This window comes from Haliotis rufescens, unplaced genomic scaffold (assembly GCF_023055435.1).
Source record: "Haliotis rufescens isolate VD_foot unplaced genomic scaffold, xgHalRufe1.0.p SCAF_67, whole genome shotgun sequence".
NCBI lineage: Eukaryota > Metazoa > Mollusca > Gastropoda > Lepetellida > Haliotidae > Haliotis > Haliotis rufescens.
In genome coordinates this window covers 1,717,432-1,743,684 of record NW_025964358.1, presented here as the reverse complement: position 1 = coordinate 1,743,684, position 26,253 = coordinate 1,717,432, and the positions used below count along the sequence as shown (strand labels likewise).

At 41.5% G+C, this 26,253-nt stretch overlaps 1 protein-coding gene and 1 long non-coding RNA gene across 2 annotated transcripts in view; both read right to left on the bottom strand.

Moving 5' to 3' along the window:
- Positions 1 to 423: 423 nt before the first annotated feature.
- LOC125376002 lies at positions 424 to 3,265 on the bottom strand. Its single transcript, XR_007218892.1, has 2 exons — positions 2,082 to 3,265; positions 424 to 2,049 (listed from the first exon to the last, which is right to left on the bottom strand). It is a non-coding gene; the product is annotated as an uncharacterized LOC125376002 (long non-coding RNA).
- A 1,901-nt stretch (positions 3,266 to 5,166) lies between these two features.
- The window catches only part of LOC124116180 (NALCN channel auxiliary factor 1-like), a 130,181-nt gene continuing 109,094 nt past the window's right edge, over positions 5,167 to 26,253 (bottom strand). The window contains exons 2-3 of the mRNA XM_046477425.2: positions 8,770 to 8,941; positions 5,167 to 7,086 (exon numbers count right to left, since the gene is read on the bottom strand). Coding sequence (XP_046333381.1) covers positions 6,812 to 7,086; positions 8,770 to 8,941 — 447 coding nt within the window. The 3' untranslated portion in view covers positions 5,167 to 6,811. The remainder of the gene's footprint in view (positions 7,087 to 8,769; positions 8,942 to 26,253) is intronic.

Below are 26,253 nucleotides of genomic sequence, written 5' to 3'. Positions count from 1 at the left end.
CTTGGTTATCAACCAAATAATGACATAAAACAACATGTTGGAAAAACTACTGTAGAGTGTTCTGTCGATGGTTGACACCTTGGAGACAGAGGATCAAGTTCTATGTGGACACCGTGCTATGTTGGTAAATGCTCAGAGAGGATGGTGTCCACAGCATGCCGACTTACATCAACACTGAAGACACCCTAGAGGTTGGTGTCGACATGGTGTCTGACTTAAGTCTAGATTGAAGATACCCTAGAAGTTGGTGTCGACATGGTGTCTGACTTAAGTCTAGATTGAGGATACCCTAGAGGTTGGTGTCGACATGGTGTCTGACTTAAGTCTAGATTGAAGATACCCTAGAAGTTGGTGTCGACATGGTGTCTGACTTAAGTCTAGATTGAAGATACCCTAGAAGTTGGTGTCGACATGGTGTCTGACTTAAGTCTAGATTGAGGATACCCTAGAGGTTGGTGTCGACATGGTGTCTGACTTAAGTCTAGATTGAAGATACCCTAGAAGTTGGTGTCGACATGGTGTCTGACTTAAGTCTAGATTGAGGATACCCTAGAGGTTGGTGTCGACATGGTGACTGACTTAAGTCTAGATTGAAGATACCCTAGAGCTTGGTGTCGACATGGTGGCCGAAATACATCAACATTGAGGATACCCTAGAGATTGGTATCGACATGGTGTCTGACTTAAGTCTAGATTGACAACACCTGTGAGGTTAGTGTTGACATAGTGTCTGACTTAACTCTAGACAGAAGATAATCTGAATGTTGGTGTCAACATGGAACTGACCCCTGAACTCTACATTGAGGGCAATCTAAAGGTTGGTGTCAACATGACTTCTGAACTCTAGATTGATAACAGTCTAGAGGATGGTGTCGTAGGGCTGTGACAGGCAGAATACCCGACTAGGACTCAAGTACCCAGGTATTATTGACGTTATACTACTTTCACCTTATTCATCGGCCACAATTTTTTTCGGATGAAAGCTCATTGGATTTCCGGTCCTGTGGTTTCCATTTAAATGTACCAAAGTCACCAAGTGTCCATTGTGTCTTACTTGACCGTGAGAACTTGACCTCGATTTGTGTTTCGTACAAAGATGTTTAAATATTGAGTTGGTTAAACATTCTGTGCATCATAACCCTAATGCCCTATAAACAATATTTTGTTTTTCAGTTTAGGCGCCTCAGTGTCAGAGTGACCATACTGTGCTAGACCATTTCTCTTCCATTTCGTCGTCCCAACGAAGCCATGAACACTGCTAACGAGAGTTAAATGTCCTTGTCAACAACTTTCAGTTAGAGTTATCTCCCTTCAACGGGGCTTGGTGTCTGACCCGTCACAGCCCTTTAGTGTTGACATAGTGTCTGACCCGTCACAGCCCTAAGGTGTCGACATAGTGTCTGACCCCTCACAGTCCTAAGGTGTCAGCTTGGTGTCTGACCCGTCACAGCCCTATGGTGTTAGCTTGGTGTCTGACCCGTCACAGCCCTAAGGTGTCGACATGGTGTCTGACCCGTCACAGCCCTATGGTGTTAGCTTGGTGTCTGACCCGTCACAGCCCTAAGGTGTCGACATGGTGTCTGACCCGTCACAGTCCTAAGGTGTCAGCTTGGTGTCTGACCCGTCACAGCCCTATGGTGTTAGCTTGGTGTCTGACCCGTCACAGCCCTATAGTGTCAGCTTGGTGTCTGACCCGTCACAGCCCTATGGTGTTAGCTTGGTGTCTGACCCGTCACAGCCCTAAGGTGTCGACATGGTGTCTGACCCGTCACAGTCCTAAGGTGTCAGCTTGGTGTCTGACCCGTCACAGCCCTAAGGTGTCAGCTTGGTGTCTGACCCGTCACAGCCCTATAGTTTTGACATGGTGTCTGACTTCTGAACTCTAGACTGATGACAATCTAGAGGATGGTGTTGACATGTGTCTGACATCACTCTACATCAAGGACTGACAATATAGTATGACATTCTAGTGTAATTTCTTGATGATATTCCTACAATGCTTTCAGATCCAAGGAACATCATTGCAACATCCAGTACACCTGAACACACCTCCACACAACACCAGCTTCAGCTGAACACACCTCCACACAACACCAGCTTCAGCTGAATGACACACAAGTACTGTCCTGATCAGGAAAACAGAAGCTGCTGCAATGGTGGCATGTCATCATGTGATATTTACAAAGCTCACAGTAATGTATGTACACAGTGAACGTTCCTCTCTGGCATATTTCCTTCGATCGCTTGATTTAAAAAATCCACTGACTCAAACTTCTAGGAATACAAAAATAATTGATTTAATTGGTTTTGTTGCTCTTGCCAAATCTGTTAATTCTTAATTTATTTCAGTAATGACAAAACACTTCAAGGTCGGTCAAAATATGAAGTGAAGTAACCAAAGACTTGTCCTGCAATATAAATTTTATTGCTTCATTTGATGTAAATTACAATTCTTTAAAAAAAAACAAAAAAACTTTTAAAATTTTCATTTTGACCTCTGACCATACAGTGTCTGAAAAAAGTGATAAAAATGTGGTAAGAATACATGTATAAGTTAAATCATACATAGATTGTTCTGGAGCTATGACCAAACATCGGTGACAATATTTCGACCAGAAAGCCATATCATCTGTGACGGATCCGCTGCTGATTAGGAAGGTTCACTGGTACATACACTGACCATGACTTTGCATCATAAGTTGTCCCTCTTACTGCGTACTGTTTCTGTTAAAAGTAAAAACGTTATTACCCATTAGTAACACTTGTATCCCTGTCCGTACCTCTTGACCTGAAAGCACTGTAGACATAGGGTACAGTTCAGATTTGTTCATCCCAGATAACCATTGGCCATGGATGCAGGAAGGTCATGTGACTTTGTGTCACATGACTAACATGTGATACAATCATGTGATAGACAACCCCATGTTTGTTGAATGATAGTGTGAAGCCCGATACAATGGATCACACACACAGACCAAACAACAATGATTTTGTGAGCAAGTGTCTTCCAATACTTATGGGACTGAGATGTGACCTAGTTTGGGGGTGGTGAGATACATCACCGTCTAAGTGAAATCATTGAGATGGTACCATTCTAAGTAAAATAGTCCAGATGGTACCATTCTAAGTAAAATAGTCCAGATGGTACCATTCTAAGTGAAATCATTCAGATGGTACTGATCTAAGTGAAATCATCCAGATGGTACCGTTCTAAGTGAAATCATCCAGATGGTACCGTTCTAAGTGAAATCATTCAGATGGTAACATTCTAAGTAAAATAGTCCAGATGGTACCATTCTAAGTGAAATCATCCAGATGGTACCATTCAAAGTGAAATCATCCAGATGGCATCGTTCTAAGTGAAATCACTGAGATGGTACCGTTCTAAGCGAAATCATTGAGATGGTACTGTCCTACGTGAAATCATCTAGATGGTACCATTCTAAGTGAAATCATCCAGATGGTACTGTCCTATGCGAAATCATCTAGATGGTACCATTCTAAGTGAAATCATTGAGATGGTACTGTCCTGTGTGAAATCATCTAGATTGTACCATTCTAAGTGAAATCATCCAGATGGTACTGTCCTATGCGAAATCATCTAGATGGTACCATTCTAAGCGAAATCATTGGGATGGTACTGTCCTATGTGAAATCATCTAGATGGTACCGTTCTAAGTGAAATCATTGAGATGGTACTGTTCTATGTGAAATCATCCAGAGAGTACCACAATTCTAAGTGAAATCATCCAGATGGTACCATTCTAAGTAAAATAGTCCAGATGGTTCCATTCTAAGTAAAATAGTCCAATGGTACCATTCTAAGTAAAATAGTCCAGATGGTACTGATCTAAGTGAAATCATCCAGATGGTACCATTCTAAGTGATATCATTGAGATGTTACTGTTCTAAGTGAAATCATCCAGATGGTACGGTTCTAAGTGAAATCATCCAGATGGTAACTGTTCTCAGTGAAAACATCCAGATGGTAACTGTTCTCAGTGAAATCATCCAGATGGTAACTGTTCTCAGTGAAATCATCCAGATGGTACGGTTCTAAGTGAAATCATCCAGATGGTAACTGTTCTCAGTGAAATCATCCAGATGGTAACTGTTCTCTGTGAAAACATCCAGAAAACCAAAAGTCATGATTACGGAGTAATGCCCTTTGTATTCACGTCGTCATTCAAACAGTAATCACACAGAAAGCAGAGATAATGGACAATCAGAGCTCCATTGTATCCAATTATCCATGTCCATTATCTGATGATGCAAATGTAGGTAGGATCAAGTCGGGAGAAATGTCAACAAGAAAATGGCCTTCAAACATGACATTTTTTTCTGAACGGGACTGTCCAGGTTCATTTTCAAACATTTCCTGCCAAAAACGTAGTAGTAGTTTCTAATACTATATCTTATGAGCCTGATGTCAGATGAACAATTGCTCGCTATACGAAGAGAATCTAGACAAGTGACAGCACTTGACACATTGTCCATAACACAGTAACCTTCATGATTGTCTGAGAATTAGGCGACAGAAAACTGTCTATCTTAAAATACCCATGAAAATACTATGGTGTGGTTATCAACAAAATAGAGCTTTGTCGGCATGTTTGAACTATGAAAGATTGCGAGAGAAGTACATAGAGATTACTTTAGTTAAATTTTGTCAAAAGATGATTTTAAAGATCTGCAAAAATATGTTTCAGGGAAAGTTTTCACAAAAGCTAGATATATGAGAATATAGCATTGAAAATAGCTTGTGCTTTTCTATTTCCAGAAAATATCTGTGACACTGAATGATCAAAGAGTGTTCAATGTCCATATTCTCAGAAAAGTTTTGAAAATTACGTTTGAAAAGGTATATTATAATTTAGAAATGTAGAAAAAATTGAAGGGAAAGTGCTTCGGTAATGGTAATGAGTTCAGTTTGAATCTTTATACTAAACATTCAATGATATATTTTTGAAAGGGTTCAATAGCAATAGATAGTCATTCACATGTGGTACAGGGGTATTCATATTTGGTACTGGGGTATTCACATTTGGTACAGAGATACTCACATGTGGTACAGAGGTATTCACATGTGGTATAACTGATTCACATGTGGTACAGAGGTATTCACATGTGGTACAGAGGAATTCACATGTGGTATAACTGATTCACATGTGGTACAGGGGTATTCACATGTGGTACAGAGGTATTCACATGTGGTATAACTGATTCACATGTGGTACAGGGGTATTCACATGTGGTATAAATGTATTCCCATATGGTACAAAAGTATTCACATGTGGTACAGGGGTATCCACATGTGGTACAAAAGTATTCACATGTGATATAGGAGTATTCACATGTGGTACAAAAGTATTCACATGTGATATAGGAGTATTCACATGTGGTACAACAGTATTACCTCATCAGATGTCATCTACGGAACCTAAATCACACATCCTTATAATCAATGAGATGATAATATATACTGTATTCTATAGCTACAATGATATCCCCCTAACCACTTCGATATCCCCTATCTAAGGACTACATATAGTGTCTCGCCATCAGACGTTCCTGCACCCATGGCCTGGTCATCTGGTCAGTATTGAGCAGATGTCATGCTACACATAAATACAAACTATTTGATTTATCACACTTGTTGGATAAAAAATACTATCTTCTTTCTAACTACCTACAAAAATTAAACTAAAATTGATCGTCTATACTAGTAGAATGTAGTTCAATGTCGAGGAATCCACAGGAGTGCGTTGTCTCTCTGAGATTGTCTTATTCACATCAACATAAAGCAAGGATGCATATTTAATATCTGAGTTACCTCCCATTCTCCACAGAAGCTGAAGAGTTATCTCCCATGGACATAACAAGTGGCGCCATAATCGATGACGTCCAATGGCGCTGAACCCGGCACCATTCAGAACAACACGTGTTAACACTGCGTGTCCACATAAATTTCCCATGGACTTCTATATAACATGACACCACTGGCTAACACTCACATCTTACACACATACACTCTGGTGTGTCTCACTTCCATCTGGACGACTACGTATACTAAATTTCAACATTCTTCGTGTACGTGCTTCGCAGATTTTCCATAATTCCCAGGCAGTTCACTTCCATGTATCCCACAGGGTGAACCTTGCTTAGATAATCCTTTCCTTACACTGAGTGAACGACGCTTGTCGCTGCTCACATGCCTCCAGATTGTTGGGCGGTACACTTCCCAGCATTCCATGAAAACAGCCGTTTCTAATGATCACATGATTTCATTCTGCATATAATTATCTGTCTACACATATACACATTGATGGAACACTTGTGAAATTATATCTATAACGATTCTGGAAGCAGAGATGATTGGCTGATTCACATATCCCATCATTCCCTTGTATCACTTCCTGTACGACAGAGCTGATGCACTGCATAGGGAATCACATACCCCAAAACAGTGTCACTCCCTTCTGAAATCTGGACCCGGGGAGTCGGGACCCCAAAACCCTCCATTGGTGGGACACTGAGCTGCTCACTAGGTGGCGCTTCCGCCATTGGTCACATGACCTGTGAGTCAAGAATCGTCAATCTGACCAGCCTGGTATCCCGAGGTTGCGACAGATCACCACTATCCCATGATCCTCCTCATGAGATGGTCTACCCGTCGACCGGTTGCACGATGTCGAGACGAATTCGTCCTCCTTCCCATCTGCCACCATGCAGATCGTGAGAATAAATTTATCACATAACACAGCATAATGATAAATAATTATTTAAAGCATGCCTACACGAATGCGTATACCTATGTCAATCCTAAGGACGTATATTGTAAAACAGTCCGCACTGTCAACATGAATAGTATAAACTGTATCACAGTAACTACGCTGTAACACCGATGTTGCGCTGTTGCAGTCGCTGATGATGTGGCGACAGTGGCGTTGACAACAGTCAGGTTTTTATTACTCGCGAGGTTGATCTTATGGCAATGCACGTCATTGTAGTCAGCCAGTAGATGGCACAGCTTGTAGCAACCTGGAGGATTGCCATACAATGAAGACTGGGAGGCGATTTCAGGGTCTGGAAAAACAAGGTATTCAGTAAAGTCATTTTGACTGGTCATGTTTTATTGGGGTTGGTGTAGACCAACATCTAGTCTCTGAAATAAACATATCGTAAAGAAAAAAAAACAGTTGTCAAATTACCTTAAAAAATAATAATAAAAAGGAGCCCAGAGACTCTCACATTTTTCAGATACTGCAGAAATCTAGACTTGCCAAACATTATAGACTTGCATGGGCTGTATTTGTATCAGGGTCTATAAGACAGACTAGGGTTGGTGGGATGGTGAGATTAAAGGGTGAGTGAGTGAGTGAGTGAGTGAGTGAGTGGGGAGACTGTGAGACCTATGTGGGAGACGGTGAGACCTATGTGGGAGATGGTGAGACCTATGTGGGAGACTGTGACCTATGTGGAAGACAGTGAAACCTATGTGGGGAGACTACAAGACCTATGGGGGAGACTGTGAGACCTATGTGAGAGACTACGAGACCTATGTGGGGAGACTGTGAGACCTATGGGGGAGACTCTGAGACCTATGTGGGGAGACTGTGAGACCTATGTGGGGAGACTGTGAGACCTATGTGGATGACTGTGAGACCTATGTGGGAGACTGTGAGACCTATGTGGGGAGACTGTGAGACCTATGTGGGAGACTGTGAGACCTATGTGAGAGACTACGAGACCTATGTGGAGAGACTGTGAGACCTATGTGGGGAGACTGTGAGACCTATGTGGGGAGACTGTGAGACCTATGTGAGAGACTACGAGACCTATGTGGAGAGACTGAGAGACCTATGTGGGGAGACTGTGAGACGTATGTGGGAGACTGTGAGACCTATGTGGGGAGACTGTGAGACCTATGTGAGAGACTGTGAGACCTATGTGGGGACACTGTGAGACCTATGTGGATGACTGTGAGACCTATGTGGGAGACTGTGAGACCTATGTGGGAGACTGTGAGACCTATGTGGAGACTGAGACCTATGTGGGGAGACTGAGACCTATGTGGGAGACTGTGAGACCTATGTGGGAGACTGTGAGACCTATGTGGGGAGACTGTGAGACCTATGTGGGAGACTGTGAGACCTATGTGGGAGACTGTGAGACCTATGTGGAGACTGAGACCTATGTGGGAGACTGTGAGACCTATGTGGGAGACTGTGAGACCTATGTGGGGAGACTGTGAGACCTATGTGGAGACTGTGAGACCTATGTGGGAGACTGTGAGACCTATGTGGGGAGACTGTGAGACCTATGTGGAGACTGAGACCTATGTGGGAGACTGGGAGACTTATGTGGGAGACTGTGAGACCTATGTGGGGAGACTGTGAGACCTATGTGAGAGACTGTGAGACCTATGTGGATGACTGTGAGACTTATGTGGGGAGACTGTGAGACCTATGTGGGAGACTGTGAGACCTATGTGGGGAGACTGTGAGTCCTATGTGAGAGACTGTGAGACCTATGTGGATGACTGTGAGACTTATGTGGGGAGACTGTGAGACCTATGTGGGGAGACTGTGAGACCTATGTGAGAGACTGTGAGACCTATGTGGATGACTGTTAGACTTATGTGGGGAGACTGTGAGACCTATGTGGGAGACTGTGAGACCTATGTGGGGAGACTGTGAGACCTATGTGAGAGACTGTGAGACCTATGTGGATGACTGTGAGACCTATGTGGGAGACTGTGAGACCTACCTTTGCATATAAAACTGGGATCACCAGCATGTGTATCATCATTGTCAGGACGAAAGAAGGGACACATTTTCTCCACTTTAGAGCAGAAGTCTCCACACGGAGGCACTGGCTGGTCCATGTTGTTGTGGTAATATGTCAACTTGGTGGCGCACAACCATTCCTTGTAGGCTGTCTGAAATACACAACAACACAACATGGTTAATATCTCATCCAGGACAAAATACCATTGACAGAGCGGAAACATATAAGGTTGTCATTCCCCGAAAAGCACTTGAAAATGGGATGTAGTTAACATACTTGTGAAGGATGCTGAAAAGGAAAAAGAATTCACAATGAACCATTCTTAAGGACAGGACATACCACTCTCGTCTGAAAAGGAAACAAAGACATTTTATAACTTATCATAAGGAAGTGTTCAAAATAACTTTTGATAGTGCAATTTTTATTTTTCCATACTTCACAAAACTGGTTCTCATAAGATGTCAAGTGTATATTTGAATAGAATGACATATCTGATAATCTCACTTTACAATAATATACTAGCTGATTGGCTCATGAGCAAATAATTTTTTCCCAGCCTGCTGAGAAATCAATTGTAACACACCTTAGGTAACTTGCTTATCTCGCATAAGTATCGTTGAGCTGAAATGAATTGATGTTTATCCAAACACATTAGGTAAAGGGAAGTAACTTGCTTTGTTTGCATCATCTGTGGCTGCATCAAAGCATTTTACTTGATGAAACTTCAGACATATATTCCGGGTGTGTATGAAGGAATGTTGGTGAGAAAAATTCTTGGTCAACCGATCTCTCAGGGCATATGTTGTGATCTACCATGTGTGTAGGGATGGGATGAGTCCAAATTTACTAACCGGGTACCCGACCCCATATTACCTGACCCTACCCGGGTACCTGCTGTTGGACACAAAATGTTCATATGGGAATTGTTTTACCGGAGCCCTGGGAAAAAGTGTAGTACTCTGAGGGCCCGGGTCCTTCTCTGAGGACCCACCCAACCCGAGTCCCCGAGTTACCCGTCCCTGCCCTACCTGTGTGTGAACCTATGTATCCCTCGCCTGAAGGCACGGGGTACATAGACTCACACATCGGGTACACCACACCATATACCCCTAGAGATTGGTTGACAACTTAAAATATACCCATCAAAAGTTGACTAGATGTACTATATTTTTAGTGCAATAAACAATGTAAATATTGTTAGCCATGTGTTACTGCATGTGTATACCAAGTCAGCGCTATATTGGGGAGGGCAATAGTGAGGGAACACTGTCGTAGATTTCAGTCCTCTGCAAGAGCATCACAGTCACAACAAAATAATTTGCTTTTTTAGTTTGTTCGCTTGAAACTGTTTGAAAATGCCGAAGGTTGTCGACATTTCTTGTATTCAGTATTGCACAATGAACCAGTGTAATCCAATTTGTTCAGTCATGATGACATCTGTTTCCACTTCTAACAGTGTGAAGACGACAGCACCATCAGACAGGTGTCATGTGACTTTGGAGTAGCCTGCCTCATATCCATATGTCAATATCATAACATCACCTGTCTGTTCACTGTCATATTAACCAATCATCACCTATAAGTGGCATAACTGTGGTTAGAGTACTGGTGTTTAACTGAATTACCACACCGGCTGGAACAATACATGCTGTTGCAAGCAAATCTCTGCATAGGCTAAGACCAAACAGAAAAAAGACTCCTACCCAGAGATAAACAGATGCTCCTACCAGAGATAAACACACTCCTACCCAGAGATGAACACTCTCCTACCCAGAGATAAACAGACACTCCTATCCAGAGATAAACTGATGCTCCTACCAGAGATAAACACACTCCATGGGGACACCTGTGACACCTCACTACCAGGTTCCTGGGACACCCAAGAAAAGCAACTCTACTCTGTGTATTGAGGTGCTTTAGATGACACATGGGGACACCTGTGACACCTAGTTCCTGATACACCCAGGAAAAGCAAATCTACTCTGTGAATTGAGGTGCTTTAGATGACTCACGGGGACACCTGTGACACCTCACTACCAGGTTCCTGGGACACTCAAGAAAAGCAAATCTACTCTGTGAATTGAGGTGCTTTGGAGGACTCTCGGTGACACCTTTGACACCAGGTTCCTTGGACACCCAAGAAAAGCAAATCTACTCTGTGTAGTGAGGTGCTTTAGATGACTCACGGGGACACCTGTGACACCTCACTACCAGGTTCCTGGGACACTCAAGAAAAGCAAATCTACTCTGTGAATTGAGGTGCTTTGGAGGACTCTCGGTGACACCTTTGACACCAGGTTCCTTGGACACCCAAGAAAAGCAAATCTACTCTGTGTAGTGAGGTGCTTTAGATGACTCACGGGGACACCTGTGACACCTCACTACCAGGTTCCTGGGACACTCAAGAAAAGCAAATCTACTCTGTGAATTGAGGTGCTTTGGAGGACTCTCGGTGACACCTTTGACACCAGGTTCCTTGGACACCCAAGAAAAGCAAATCTACTCTGTGTAGTGAGGTGCTTTAGATGACTCACGGGGACACCTGTGACACCTCACTACCAGGTTCCTGGGACACTCAAGAAAAGCAACTCTACTCTGTGTAGTGAGGTGCTTTAGATGACTCTCGGTGACACCTGTGACACCTCACTACCAGGTTCCTGGGACATTCAAGAAAAGCAACTCTACTCTGTGTATTGAGGTGCCTTGGAGGACTCTCGGGGACACCTGTGACACCTCACTACCAGGTTCCTGGGACACTCAAGAAAAGCAACTCTACTCTGTGTATTGAGGTGCCTTAGATGACTCTCGGGGACACCTGTGACACCTGGTTTCGATCCATATTCTGAAACTGGTTTCCTACATTATCGACTGTTCTTGCAAATGTGATTGCAGCTAAAAGACATTAACATATCACATGGCTCAATATTCACACTGCCCAATATGCTATAATGCTATGTCAATGTTGACAGTTAGTTATCTCGTATGACAAGGCACATACCCAAAGACAACAAAGCCTTGAAATTCGATCCAAGTAAAAGTGTCTTTGCTAAGCGTGCTATTGATTCTGACTGACCATGCATGAGATTGATGTTTGGCCACCTACATGTGCGTGGTCAAATGGTCATCTTGAGCTATCTGGGCCTGTATGTGAGAGGGCAGTCTGCCTCCAGCCCAAATGTTCACCTCATTTGGTTGATGTCCTCTCTGGTTTGAAGTGGCTGGACTCTGACCACTGCCCCTGGCTAAGTCGCTGAGCCACCAAGTGGTCATTTTATTGATCTCATTACACTGTCCATCGACATCAGTCGAGATTGGACAGCGGTGAAGTTTGGGATGAAGGTTTGATGAAGGACAGGCCGGGATGCTCCGTGGGTCCTTGACAGATTGGACGGATTAGAGCCGATTGACCAACAGAATGGGCTGTCAAACACACAACCAGGGCTTAAACCAGGACCGAGAGACTTTAATAGGGGACTGTGGGGTAAATAGTGGACTGTGGGGGTAAATAGGGACTTTGGGGTCAACGTGGAAGTGATGCTTGTAATGACCTGGGTTGAAATTGGACTGCTTTGATTCTAAATCAGCAATAAAGATTTAATATAGATGACTCTGAAGTCTGGCCTGTCAAGTGAAAGGTAATGGCGCTGGGTGGAACCTCGTTAGTCAAGAAAGGCAGTCTGAGACAAACTCCCCCATGAACATCAGGGTTAAAATCGGCCTTCAGCAAGCCAAGCTTGTCATAAGAGGCGACTAACGGGTTCGGGTGGTCAGGCTTGCTGACCTGGTTGATGCATTTCATTGTATTCCATTTGCGTAGATCAATGCTAATGATGTCAAGGACTGGATTGTCTAGTCCGGACTTGATAATTTACAGACTGATGTCATATAGCTTGAATATTGCTGAGTGTGGTTTGAAAAAAATAAAAAAATTAAGCAAACTATTCAAGACCTACTTTTCACTGGTTTTACCTACCCATGCAGGAAAACAAACCAGGATAATTGGTGAGCTGAGCGGATGCATAGACCACTAGACTACCCTATAACCCCCTTACTGGATGATGTCTCAAACTCCCACAAGGGCCATGCCCACATAAAGTGCCTATGATGCTATATTCTTCAAGTTAAATCCAATTTCATAAGAAGCAATGTTTAAAGGTTGATAAAACCGTCTGACCTTTACAAAAGACTGACATGAAAGTGAAATGCATTTAAGGTTTCTTCAGAAAAAAATATTGATATGAAGAAGAAAATATTATGTCATGTTATTGATATTTGCAAATAATTTGAAAAATTCATCATTTTTAAAAGAGTAAAGTCATTGTCATATCTGCAAAGGGCTTTAAAAGAGACAATTTGAACTGAAGTAAATAGATTCATTCTGGGGAAACTTCTATAAATAAGCTAATATTTGGAGAAATTCAATGTCATGGTACGCAGATTTACAGCTGAAATAATACATGAAGCCAGGGTAAAACAAGAATCTCAATAATGGTACGGGGTAAGTGTAAAACAAGAATCTCCATGATGGTGCGGGGTAAGTGTAAAACAAGAATCTCGTTGATGGTGCGGGGTAAGTGTAAAACAAAAATCCTCATAATGGTGCAGGGTAAGTGTAAAACAAACAAGAATCTCCATAATGGTGCGGGGTAAGTGTAAAAAGAGAATCTCCATAACCGTGCAGGGGTAAGTGTAAAATAAGAATCTCCATAATGGTGCAGGGTAAGTGTAAAACAAAAATCCTCATAATGGTGCAGGGTAAGTGTAAAACAAGAATCTCCATAATGGTGCAGGGGTAAGTGTAAAACAAGAATCTCCATAATGGTGCGGGGTAAGTGTAAAAAGAGAATCTCCATAATGGTGCGGGGTAAGTGTAAAACAAGAATCTCCATAATGGTGCAGGGTAAGTGTAAAACAAAAATCTCCATAATGGTGTGGGGTAAGTGTAAAACAAGAATCTCCATAATGGTGCGGGGTAAGTGTAAAACAAGAATCTCCATAATGGTTTTGGGGTATGTGATCTCCATAATGGTGCGGGGTAAGTGTAAAACAAGAATCTCCATAATGGTGCAGGGTAAGTGTAAAACAAGAATCTCCATAATGGTGTATGGTAAGTGTAAAACAAGAATCTCCATAATGGTTGGGGGTATGTGATCTCCATAATGGTGCGGGGTAAGTGTAAAACAAGAATCTCCATAATGGTGTGGGGTATGTGATCTCCATAATGGTGCGGGGTAAGTGTAAAACAAGAATCTCCATAATGGTGTATGGTAAGTGTAAAACAAGAATCCACATAATGGTGCGAGGTAAGTGTAAAACAAGAATCTCCATAATAGTGAGGGGTAAGTGTAAAACAAGAATCACTTTGGAATAAATAGCACAGTACAGTATGGGTGAAATTAGGTTGAATGTAAATCAAGAATTCGCTCATTATACTTTAAATGGAAAGGATTAACAATGTTATTAATGGTTATACTGCATACCCTTGTCATACATCCATGAGTTGTTTGGCATATAATGTTGCCCACTGATATACTGAAATCTATGTGATCCACATAAACAATATGTAAATTATCCAAATGTTAAATTTTACTCAAAACCTTTTGTACAATGATTTGATATTTGATTTGATTTGATCTCTGTCACAAAAGAAGGAACTAACAAAATGGAAGTGAAAAATGATTTAATATTTCACTTGTGATTCACTGGTTAGTCATGACGAGCGAGCATGTCTTGTCCTTCTCAGACCCCAAGGCCAAGGTTACAGTCCAGTTAACACTGGATTTCTACGTGAGTCAAATGGCAGGAAATTGTTCTCTCACAAGTAATTTGAGGATGACAACATTTTTAAAAGACAAAAGCTGAAATTGGCATGTGTAAAACACGACTCACTCAGAGGTGATATGGATGCACAGGGTGAATGTAAAATGAGAATCGCTCAGTGAGTGCTGTAAGTACCATGGGTGAATGTAAAACAAGAATCCATCAGGTACATGAGGTGAATACAAAACAAGTTGTGCTATGGAGAAGCAATTTACCCATGTTTAGAGGCAAAATATAGCAAATGTTGACAGTGAATAGAAGGGGGCTACTCCCAGCAGGAGTGCAACTATAGATGAGCAATATCGGAGCTGTTGTTTGCTCAGATGCGGAGGAGTCCCGGGGCAAATCCTGCTTCTGTTTCAGAGTGAATGCCATGCTTAGTAGACATGATAATGATTGACTGAAATCCAGTTACATCCCAGTGCAAACAGACCTTAGCCCTGGCTTGAGGTCCAGCCACCACGCAGACAGGATCAATGGCCATACAATGGGGGTAGAAGATGGGGTTTAGTCTGTGTAACAATGGGAAGCAAATGATCCCTGCTTTCCAGATCAATAGGGGAACCGTTGAAGCAGATCTTCATATCCTCAACATGAGTGCAGCATTACAAACATATATACTTGGGCCAATAGGCCCTATTTGCTGTGTCTCCCAGAGTCATAAGCTCTACACATATCTGATATACCAACTGAAGGCTGTCCACACTGGAGGTCTGTACAGCTCACTGAGTGTTTAGTGGTAGGAGGACAAGGTACAGAGGTCCTACTTAGACAGAGGCACTTTCTATGGATCCAAAGTAAAGCAATGTTTCCAACAGGAGCCCATTGCAGTGCATCAACATTTACCCATTGAACATATTCAATCAAAAGATGTACAGTTGAATTATGGAGGTTATTGAGAAAGTTGAAAGACAGTGTTCTTGACACAACAGTTCAATGATTTACTGTTCTTGAAAGACAACATTTGAATGATGAGATTTTCTCGAGACAGATGAATGAGTGATTGTTCTTGAAACAACAGTTGAAAGATAGAATGCTCTTCTCACAGTTGAATACTATAGGGTCTTGACAGACAACGTTGAATGATAGAATGTTCTTGCGAGACAACAGCTAAATAATAATATGTGCTTGCAAGACAACAGTTGAATGATAAAGTTTCTTGTGAGACAACAGTTGAATGATTAAGTTTCTTGTGAGACTACAGTTGAATGATAAAGTTTCTTGTGAGACTACAGTTGAATGATAAAGTTTCTTGAAAGACAACAGTTGAATGATAAAGTTTCTTGTGAGACAACAGTTGAATGATTAAGTTTCTTGTGAGACTACAGTTGAATGATAAAGTTTCTTGTGAGACTACAGTTGAATGATAAAGTTTCTTGTGAGACAACAGTTGAATGATAAAGTTTCTTGAAAGACAACAGTTGAATGATAAAGTTTCTTGTGAGACTACAGTTGAATGATAAAGTTTCTTGTGAGACTACAGTTGAATGATAAAGTTTCTTGTGAGACAACAGTTGAATGATAAAGTTTCTTGTGAGACTACAGTTGAATGATAAAGTTTCTCGAAAGACAACAGTTGAATGATAAAGTTTCTTGAAAGACAACAGTTGAATGATAAAGTTTCTTGTGAGACTACAGTTGAATGATAAAGTTTCTTGTGAGACAACAGTTGAATGATAAAGTTTCTTGAAAGACAACAGTTGAATGATAAAGTTTCTTGTGAGACTACAGTTGAATGATAAAGTTTCTTGTGAGACTACAGTTGAATGATAAAGTTTCTTGTGAGACTACAGTTGAATGATAAAGTTTCTTGAAAGACAACAGTTGAATGATAAAGTTTCTTGTGAGACTACAGTTGAATGATAAAGTTTCTTGTGAGACTACAGTTGAATGATAAAGTTTCTTGTGAGACAACAGTTGAATGATAAAGTTTCTTGTGAGACTACAGTTGAATGATAAAGTTTCTCGAAAGACAACAGTTGAATGATAAAGTTTCTTGAAAGACAACAGTTGAATGATAAAGTTTCTTGTGAGACTACAGTTGAATGATAAAGTTTCTTGTGAGACAACAGTTGAATGATAAAGTTTCTTGAAAGACAACAGTTGAATGATAAAGTTTCTTGTGAGACTACAGTTGAATGATAAAGTTTCTTGTGAGACTACAGTTGAATGATAAAGTTTCTTGTGAGACAACAGTTGAATGATAAAGTTTCTTGTGAGACTACAGTTGAATGATAAAGTTTCTCGAAAGACAACAGTTGAATGATAAAGTTTCTTGAAAGACAACAGTTGAATGATAAAGTTTCTTGTGAGACTACAGTTGAATGATAAAGTTTCTTGTGAGACAACAGTTGAATGATAAAGTTTCTTGTGAGACAACAGTTGAATGATAAAGTTTCTTGTGAGACTACAGTTGAATGATAAAGTTTCTTGCGAGACAACAGTTGAATGATAAAGTTTCTTGTGAGACAACAGTTGAATGATAAAGTTTCTTGAAAGACAACAGTTGAATGATAAAGTTTCTTGTGAGACTACAGTTGAATGATAAAGTTTCTTGTGAGACTATAGTTGAATGATAAAGTTTCTTGTGAGACAACAGTTGAATGATAAAGTTTCTTGTGAGACTACAGTTGAATGATAAAGTTTCTTGTGAGACTATAGTTGAATGATAAAGTTTCTTGTGAGACAACAGTTGAATGATAAAGTTTCTTGTGAGACTATAGTTGAATGATAAAGTTTCTTGTGAGACTATAGTTGAATGATAGAATGTGCTTGCAAGACAACAGTTGAATGATACAGCTCCCTTGCGACACAACAGTTAAATGATAGGAGTTTTCTTGGAAGACACCACTTGAAAGAGATGTTAAAGACCTACACTCCTAAATGAATTGTCCAATGATCCGGTTTACTAAAAACTGATGGAATGGAAAATCTATGATCTGATGAAGCAATTCAGATAACAACTATGGGGAACTAAACATGATTCTTGTAATAAACTGATGAAGCAATGCAGATAACAACTATGGGGAACTAAACATGATTCTTGTAATAAACTGATGAAGCAATTCAGACAACAACTATGGGGAACTAAACATGATTCTTGTAATAAACTGATGAAGCAATTCAGATAACAACTATGGGGAACTAAACGTGATTCTTGTAATAAACTGATGAAGCAATTCAGAGAACAACTATGGGGAACTAAACGTGATTCTTGTAATAAACTGATGAAGCAATTCAGAGAACAACTATGGGGAACTAAACGTGATTCTTGTAATAAACTGATGAAGCAATTCAGATAACAACTATGGGGAACTAAACATGATTCTCAAAGTTTATAGCCATCAAATCTATCAGACTCTCGATAGTCTAGCTCTATTGTAGTTAGCTATGGTGTGTCATGTTGTGACAGGCTATCAAAAGCAAACGAATGTGTTCTTCTGTACATCCTATTGCAATGAGATGTTCGCAACAACGCCCATTTGAACAGCAATTCACTTATCATGGCTTGTCAGCATACAATGGTAGGTAAGCTCAGCAGATCCTGGCAGTCAAGGGATGTAACTCTGCAGGGCAAGAAATGAAGCCCAAGACATCAGTGGAACAGTTTATCATGGCATATCAGCCTAATGGGTTAGGTAAGCTCAAAACAACACAGGATGTAGATAGTTACTTTGGGGAAGTAATACGATCAAAACTTGAGTGAATTGTGCTTTGAACAGCAGATCCTGCCAGCCAAGGGATGTAACTCTTCAGAGAAAGTTGTGATACCTTAGACCAGTGATAATGAATACGAGATATATCCAAAATAGAACAGCTGGGTGGGAAAGTGACGAGAAAATTGAAGCTTAAGGGGAACAAATTATTTTTACAAGCTCCTAACACAGAATGTAAACACACCAGCAGCATCAACATGACAACTCCGTCAGCGCTAAGATCAGTGACTGCAGCAACACACAGCCCCTTCATCACAGAAACCACATTGGGATGAAGCCTACACTCCATCCATCAACGGTCATAGAAAAATTACAACTTACTATTCAAATAGAGGGGAGATGGGGAAGAAATTAGGCCGTAGTTGGAGCTGATTGGGCCAAGTGGAGGCAGCGATCGAGGAGAAATAAGCCAATCAGTGCCAGGAGCCTATTGGTAAGACAGGGCTCAGACAAGCAGAGAGGCTTATCTGTGCCGGACAGTACTACAGCCACAAATACAACAATGGTTGCAGATTACACAAGGGATTGCATTGTGTTGAGTGAGTGAGTGGGTGAGTGGGTGAGTGGGTGAATGGGTGAGTGGGTGGGTTAGTGGAGGGGTGAGTGGGTGGGTAAGTGGGTGAGTGGGTGGGTTAGTGGAGGGGTGAGTGAGTGGGTAAGTTGGTGGGTGGGTGAGTGGGTGGGTTAGTGGAGGGGTGAGTGAGTGGGTAATAAAGTGGGTGGGTGGGTGGGTGAGTTGGTGAATGGAGGTGTGCGTTGGTAAGTGGGTGGGTGAGTGTGTAAGTGGGTGAGTGGGTTGGTACATGTAGGGGTGAGTGGGTGAGTGACATTTAACATCTCTATTATGAGAGGGTGGGTGGGTGGGTACGAGTGAGTGATTGGGTGAGTGAGTGGGTAAGTGGGCGAGCGAGTGAGTGAGTGAGTGAGTGGATGAGCGAGTGAGAGGGTAAGTGAGAGAACAAGTCAGCGAGTGAGTGAGTGGGTGAGTGACGTTTAACGTCTCTATCTGCATTATTCCATTATATCACCACACATTGTACCCATGTAGGCAATCAGCACTTTGTCTTACCCTGCTGCCCCATCACAACTGGGAGGTGACAGGGTATACTTACTACAAGTCCACAACTATTTCACCTGGTGATATGTTTATACAATATCTGGAAATAGGAAGACTTATTTATGACTAGGTCTGTACATCCTCTATTTCTTGTGGTTTTATCAACAAATATAAAGTATTATTGTTGGACTATAAGGAGTGAGTGAGTGAGTTTGGTTTTACGCCGCTTTTAGCAATATTCCAGCAATATCACGGCGGGGGACACCAGAAATGGGCTTCACACATTGTACCCATGTCGGGATTCGAACCCGGCTCTACGGCGTGACGAGCTAACGCTTTAACCACGAGGCTACCCGACCGCCCCTGGACTATAAGGAAGACTTATTTATGATTAGGTCTGTAATCCTCTATTTCTTGTGGTTTTATCAACAAATATAAAGTATCAGTGTTGGACTATAAGGAAGACTTATTTATGACTAGGTTTGTACGTCCTATACTTCCTGTGTCGTGAATGTCAACAAGTATACAGTATCCAAGCTGGACTGTAGTGAGTGAGTGAGTGAGTTAAGATTTAACGTCACATCGGCAGTATTTCAGCCATATCGTGACGAGAAGTACATTAATAATACATAGATTTAGACTAAATAAAAAGCTGTCAACGAAGGACAGTACAATAACTAGAATATCACAGATTCGATTTAAAACTAGTTGAGAATATATAAAAGCCATAAGTATCAGTGAACAACACAATATAAAAATGGGCTAGAGATCGTCAGTAACTAAAGGGAGATCACCATACCAGGGACCATGGGGACTTACAGTGCCTTTGCTTCCTGCATGGACCCAAGCAGGATTTGTATCATCCCTTCAGTCACTGGCGATAGTTTAACAGTTAAGCCTGATAGTAAAATGACAAAAATGCTACGTTTTGAAATTCTGGTATGCATAAAAATACTTCAAATGATTTGGGACTTACATACCCTCTTAGGGGGACAATAATTTTACGCTACTTCAACCCCCCTTGAGGGTACAGCCACTAACAATCTAAGTTATTAATTAGCACTACCAATTTATAAAATAATACATTCAGTACATCAAAATTTATCGGTAGAGCCCGGTTTATTTTGAAGCCTCTCCTTCAAGAAAATCATTTTGGTTACGTAATCAAAGGAAAATGCCTTTCAGATATTTGATAGTAACCCCACCGTGGGGATCTATTTCAGCTATATGACAGTGGTCTGTAAATTATCAAGTCTGGACCAGACAATCCTGAGATTGATATCATGAGCATCGACCAACAAAATTTGGATATGACGATTGCATCAACCAAGTCAGCGAGCCTGACCACCCAGTCCCGCCGACAAGCATAAGCTCCGCTTATGACAATCATGCTCAATCATAAAACAAGGTGGACTTGGTCAGACTGTACATATCTTTATTCCGCGTATAAATGTGAACCTACACCATCGGTACTGCATTAAGAAGGACACTGTGGCTTGTATACTGATTCATGTGATCCCCGCTACAGGTCGTAACACCTGAAATACCACTGCCAAGGGACAAGGCTAAAAACCAAAGGTGCCAGTGGACTACAGACACAATGACGTGTTCGGACATGGAAGATTAACACAGTGATAACAGCATCTGGCTGGCCATGGTACAGGAGGGTGTCTTCCTAGATGTTTACTCCCTCATAAAGAAGGCAGCACTTGATGTCAGTAAGCAACTGAGGTCCACCGAAAAAGGCACAATTCTGGCTACCGATCAATACAAGCATGCAGTGCCCACCAAGTTGGTGGCCATCAAGCCAAGCTGCTAGAGAGAGAGGCTCTGTTAAACCCCACTGGTACAAAATCAATACATGTCCCTTTTATCCTTTCGTACTTTGTGTTACATGACCTTTCTGTCACATCACTTCTCCTGTCATGTACATGGATGACACCATTCTCTCCTGTTCTGAACAGTGATGGCACCATTCTCTACTGTTCAGAACAGTGATGACACCATTCTCTCCTGTTCTGAACAGTGATGGCCCATTCTCTCTTGTTCTGAACAGTGATGACACCATTCTCTCCTGTTCAGAACAGTGATGGCACCATTCTCTCCTATTCTGAACAGTGATGACACCATTCTCTCTTGTTCTGAACAGTGATGACACCTTTCTCTCTTGTTCTGAACAGTGATGACACCTTTCTCTCCTGTTCTGAACAGTGATGAGATCATTCTCTCCTGTTCTGAACAGTGATGACACCATTCTCTCTTGTTCTGAACAGTGATGACACCATTCTCTCTTGTTCTGAACAGTGATGGCCTCATTCTCTCCTGTCCTGAACAGTGATGGCCTCATTCTCTCCTGTCCTGAACAGTGATGAGACCATTCTCTCTTGTTCAGAACAGTGATGACACCTTTCTCTCTTGTTCTGAACAGTGATGACACCATTCTCTCTTGTTCTGAACAGTGATGACACCATTCTCTCTTGTTCTGAACAGTGATGGCCTCATTCTCTCCTGTCCTGAACAGTGATGAGACCATTCTCTCTTGTTCAGAACAGTGATGACACCTTTCTCTCTTGTTCTGAACAGTGATGACACCATTCTCTCTTGTTCTGAACAGTGATGTCTGAACCTGGCTCAATTTTATAGGTGCCTGGGTGTGCAAAGTTTAAAAGCAATTATAACTAAACTCATTTCGGGATATGATTTTAAATGAATGTATTTTGCATTCTTCCAAATTGTGATCACAAAATGCCAGCCTCCTTTTCCAAAAGGATGTCTCCATGGTTGCAATCCGTGGATGTGGATTGGGTGGCCCTGAGATCAGTTGGATGATTACTCATACTTTCAGTCACTGGTTTACAAACTGATGTGACAGCTGAATATTGCTGACTGCTGTGTTATAATAGCCGAAATATTGTTGAGTGTCCTGTTACAATAGCCGAAATATTGTTGAGTGTCGTGTTACAATAGATCAAATATTATTGAGTGCCGTGTTACAATAGATCAAATATTATTGGTTGCTGTTACAATAGCCGAAATATTGTTGAGTGCCCTGTTACAATAGCCGAAATATTGTTGAGTGTCGTGTTACAATAGATCAAATATTATTGAGTGCCGTGTTACAATAGATCAAATATTATTGAGTGCTGTGTTATAATAGCCGAAATATTGTTGAGTGTCGTGTTACAATAGATCAAATATTATTGAGTGCTGTGTTATAATAGCCGAAATATTGTTGAGTGTCGTGTTACAATAGATCAAATATTATTGAGTTCTGTGTTATAATAGCCGAAATATTGTTGAGTGTCATGTTACAATAGATTAAATATTATTGAGTGCCGTGTTACAATAGCCGAAATATTGTTGAGTGTCGTGTTACAATAGATCAAATATTATTGAGTGCCGTGTTACAATAGCTGAAATATTGTTGAGTACCGTGTTACAATAGCTGAAATATTGTTGAGTGCCGTGTTACAATAGCTGAAATAATACTGACTGCAGCGTTACAATAGCTGAAATAATACCGACTGCCGCGTTACAATAGCTGAAATATTACTGACTGCCGTGTTACAATAGCTGAAATAATGGTGACTGCCATGTTGTAATAACTGAAATATTACTGACTGCCGTGTTACAATAGCTGAAATAATGGTGACTGCCGTGTTAAAATAGCTGAAATAATGGTGACTGCCGTATTGCAATAGCTGAAATAATACTGACTGCTGCGTTACAATAGCTGAAATAATACTGACTGCCGTTTCACAATAGCAGAAATAATGGTGACTGCCGTGTTACAATAGCTGAAATAATGGTGACTGACGTGTTACAATAGCTGAAATAATGGTGACTGCCGTGTTAAAATAACTGAAATAATGGTGACTGCCGTATTGCAATAGCTGAAATAATGGTGACTGCCATGTTACAATAGCTGAAATAATACTGACTGCCATGTTACAATAGCTGAAATAATGGTGACCGCCGTGTTACAATAGCTGAAATAATGGTGACTGCCGTGTTGCAATAGCTGAAATAATACTGACTTCCGCGTTACAATAGCTGAAATAATACTGACTGCCGTGTTACAATAGCTGAAATAATGGTGACTGCCGTGTTACAATAGCTGAAATAATGGTGACTGCCGTGTTGCAATAGCTGAAATAATACTGACTTCCGCGTTACAATAGCTGAAATAATACTGACTGCCGTGTTACAATACTGAAATAATGGTGACTGCCGTGTTAAAATAGCTGAAATAATGGTGACTGCTGTATTGCAATAGCTGAAATAATACTGACTGCCGCGTTACAATAGCTGAAATAATACTGACTGCCGTGTTACAATAGCTGAAATAATGGTGACTGCCATGTTACAATAGCTGAAATAATGGTGACTGCCGCGTTACAATAGCTGAAATAATACTGACTGCTGTATTGCAAAAGCTGAAATAATACTGACTGCCGCGTTACAATAGCTGAAATAATGCTGAGTATGTTATTGAACAACACTCCCTCACTCTTCAGTGTAAGGGATAGGTCCCAATGTATACAGATCTGCGTACAGTGTTTTAGCCCTCAAAGAAAGCAGATGTTCCTTTCCAGTTCCTGTTTGAGTTTAAGGCCATTAACCAACACAATGCTGTTATGAGAGAATGATCCTCTGCGTCATTGTTTCGGCACTGTTTTATTCAATACAGACCTTTCTCAGTTAAATCAGAATTACCAGTACTTGTAAGCAAACCATTGAACAAGTATTTATTATTCATAAACAGTCATCAAGCTCTGTGCATATTTGTCCTTGGTGATCAATCGCTTGGTCCAAGTGCATCGTGGGATAGTATCGAGCTACTCCAGGGGCAAGGCCATTTAATGAATTGTAGTGTGTTTGGCGCTGCTGCCGTGAAGCCCTGCTACACTGTGTACGTGGAGGGGAGATAGCATCACTTCGGACTAACTCTCTCGGCCACTAGGATACGGCTACATAATGACATCAAAGGGATAACGCGGGCAGATATTGCAGGATAGTAGGGATCTAGTTTGAGTGTTTTACATAGCCCTTGGGCGCTGAAATGAGGTCGAATGGTCATTCAGATATAACATTACAAAGGCTGAAGAACTTAATTGTGAATGTGTTCATGCTTATTGCGTTGGGGAAGGACAAAGGTGGATGTGATTCAGGTAGATCTCATTTCCAGAAATATTTTGCGACAACCACTCAAATCACTAGAACATATGTTTGGGATAGGAATCAATTGATGTCGATCCAATAACACTGTAGATTTTGCCCTACCCAATCAAATCACTGAAGCTTATGTTTGGGGTTTAATGTAGATCTGATCCTAAGGAAGTATAAGCAGTTTCAAGACATCCCCAAACAGGGACCTTCACACAACCTCATAACCTTCCTGCAATGTTATAGCAATATTGTGTTTCTATGATTCAATCAAGAATGTACGTGTTAAACACTGCCACACCTATGACATTGCCACACCTATGACACTGTCACACCTATAATACTGCCACACCTTTGACACTACCACATCTATGACACTGCCACATCTTTTACACTGCAACACCTATGACACTGCCAGATCTATGACACTGCCACACCTAAGACACTGCCACATCATGACACTGCAAGATCTATGAACCTGCCACACATGACACTGCCACACCTATGACACTGCAGCACCTATGATACTGCTACATCTTTGACACTGACACACCTATGACACCTCCACATCATGACACTGCCACACCTATGACACTGCAGCACCTATGATACTGCTACATCTTTGACACTGCCACACCTATGACACCTCCACATCATGACACTGCCACACCTATGACACTGCAGCACCTATGATACTGCCACATCATGACACTGCAAGATCTATGAACCTGCCACACATGACACTGCCACACCTATGACACCTATGATACTGCCACATCATGACACTGCAAGATCTATGAACCTGCCACACATGACACTGCCACACCTATGACACTGCAGCACCTATGATACTGCTACATCTTTGACACTGCCACATCTATGAGACTGCCACATCTATGACACTGCAACATTCATGACACTGCAGCACCTATGATACTGCTACATCTTTGACACTGCCACACCTATGACACCTCCACATCATGACACTGCCACACCTATGACACTGCAGCACCTATGATACTGCCACATCATGACACTGCAAGATCTATGAACCTGCCACACATGACACTGCCACACCTATGACACCTATGATACTGCCACATCATGACACTGCAAGATCTATGAACCTGCCACACATGACACTGCCACACCTATGACACTGCAACACCTATGATACTGCCACATCTTTGACACTGCCACATCTATGAGACTGCCACATCTATGACACTGCAACATTCATGACACTGCCACACCTATGACACTGCCACATCTATGACACTGCCAAATCTATGACATTGCCACACCTAAGACACTGCAACATTCATGACACAGCCACAGCACTGACACTGCCACATCCATGACACTGCCAAATCTATGACACTGCCAAATCTATGACACTGCAACATTTATGACACTGCCACAGCTCTGACACAGTGTAAATCTAAAGTGATGTGGAAAGGTTGTCACTGGTTTCCTTGCTTCCGGTCAGAGTAGAAGACAGCAACTGAATCTGTCACAGACACTCGTACCGATTCCATGTGATTCCCCTCAAGTAATTGCTAGGCTTACTGGCAGAACAGCTCCTTGAGAAATCCAGCTTCCGTCTGCATGAGCCATGCTCCACCAGGCCTCCAACTGGACTGGCCTCACCTTAATTAGACTTGTATAATCAGTAGGCCAGCCTGCATGACAGCCCGGGATGGG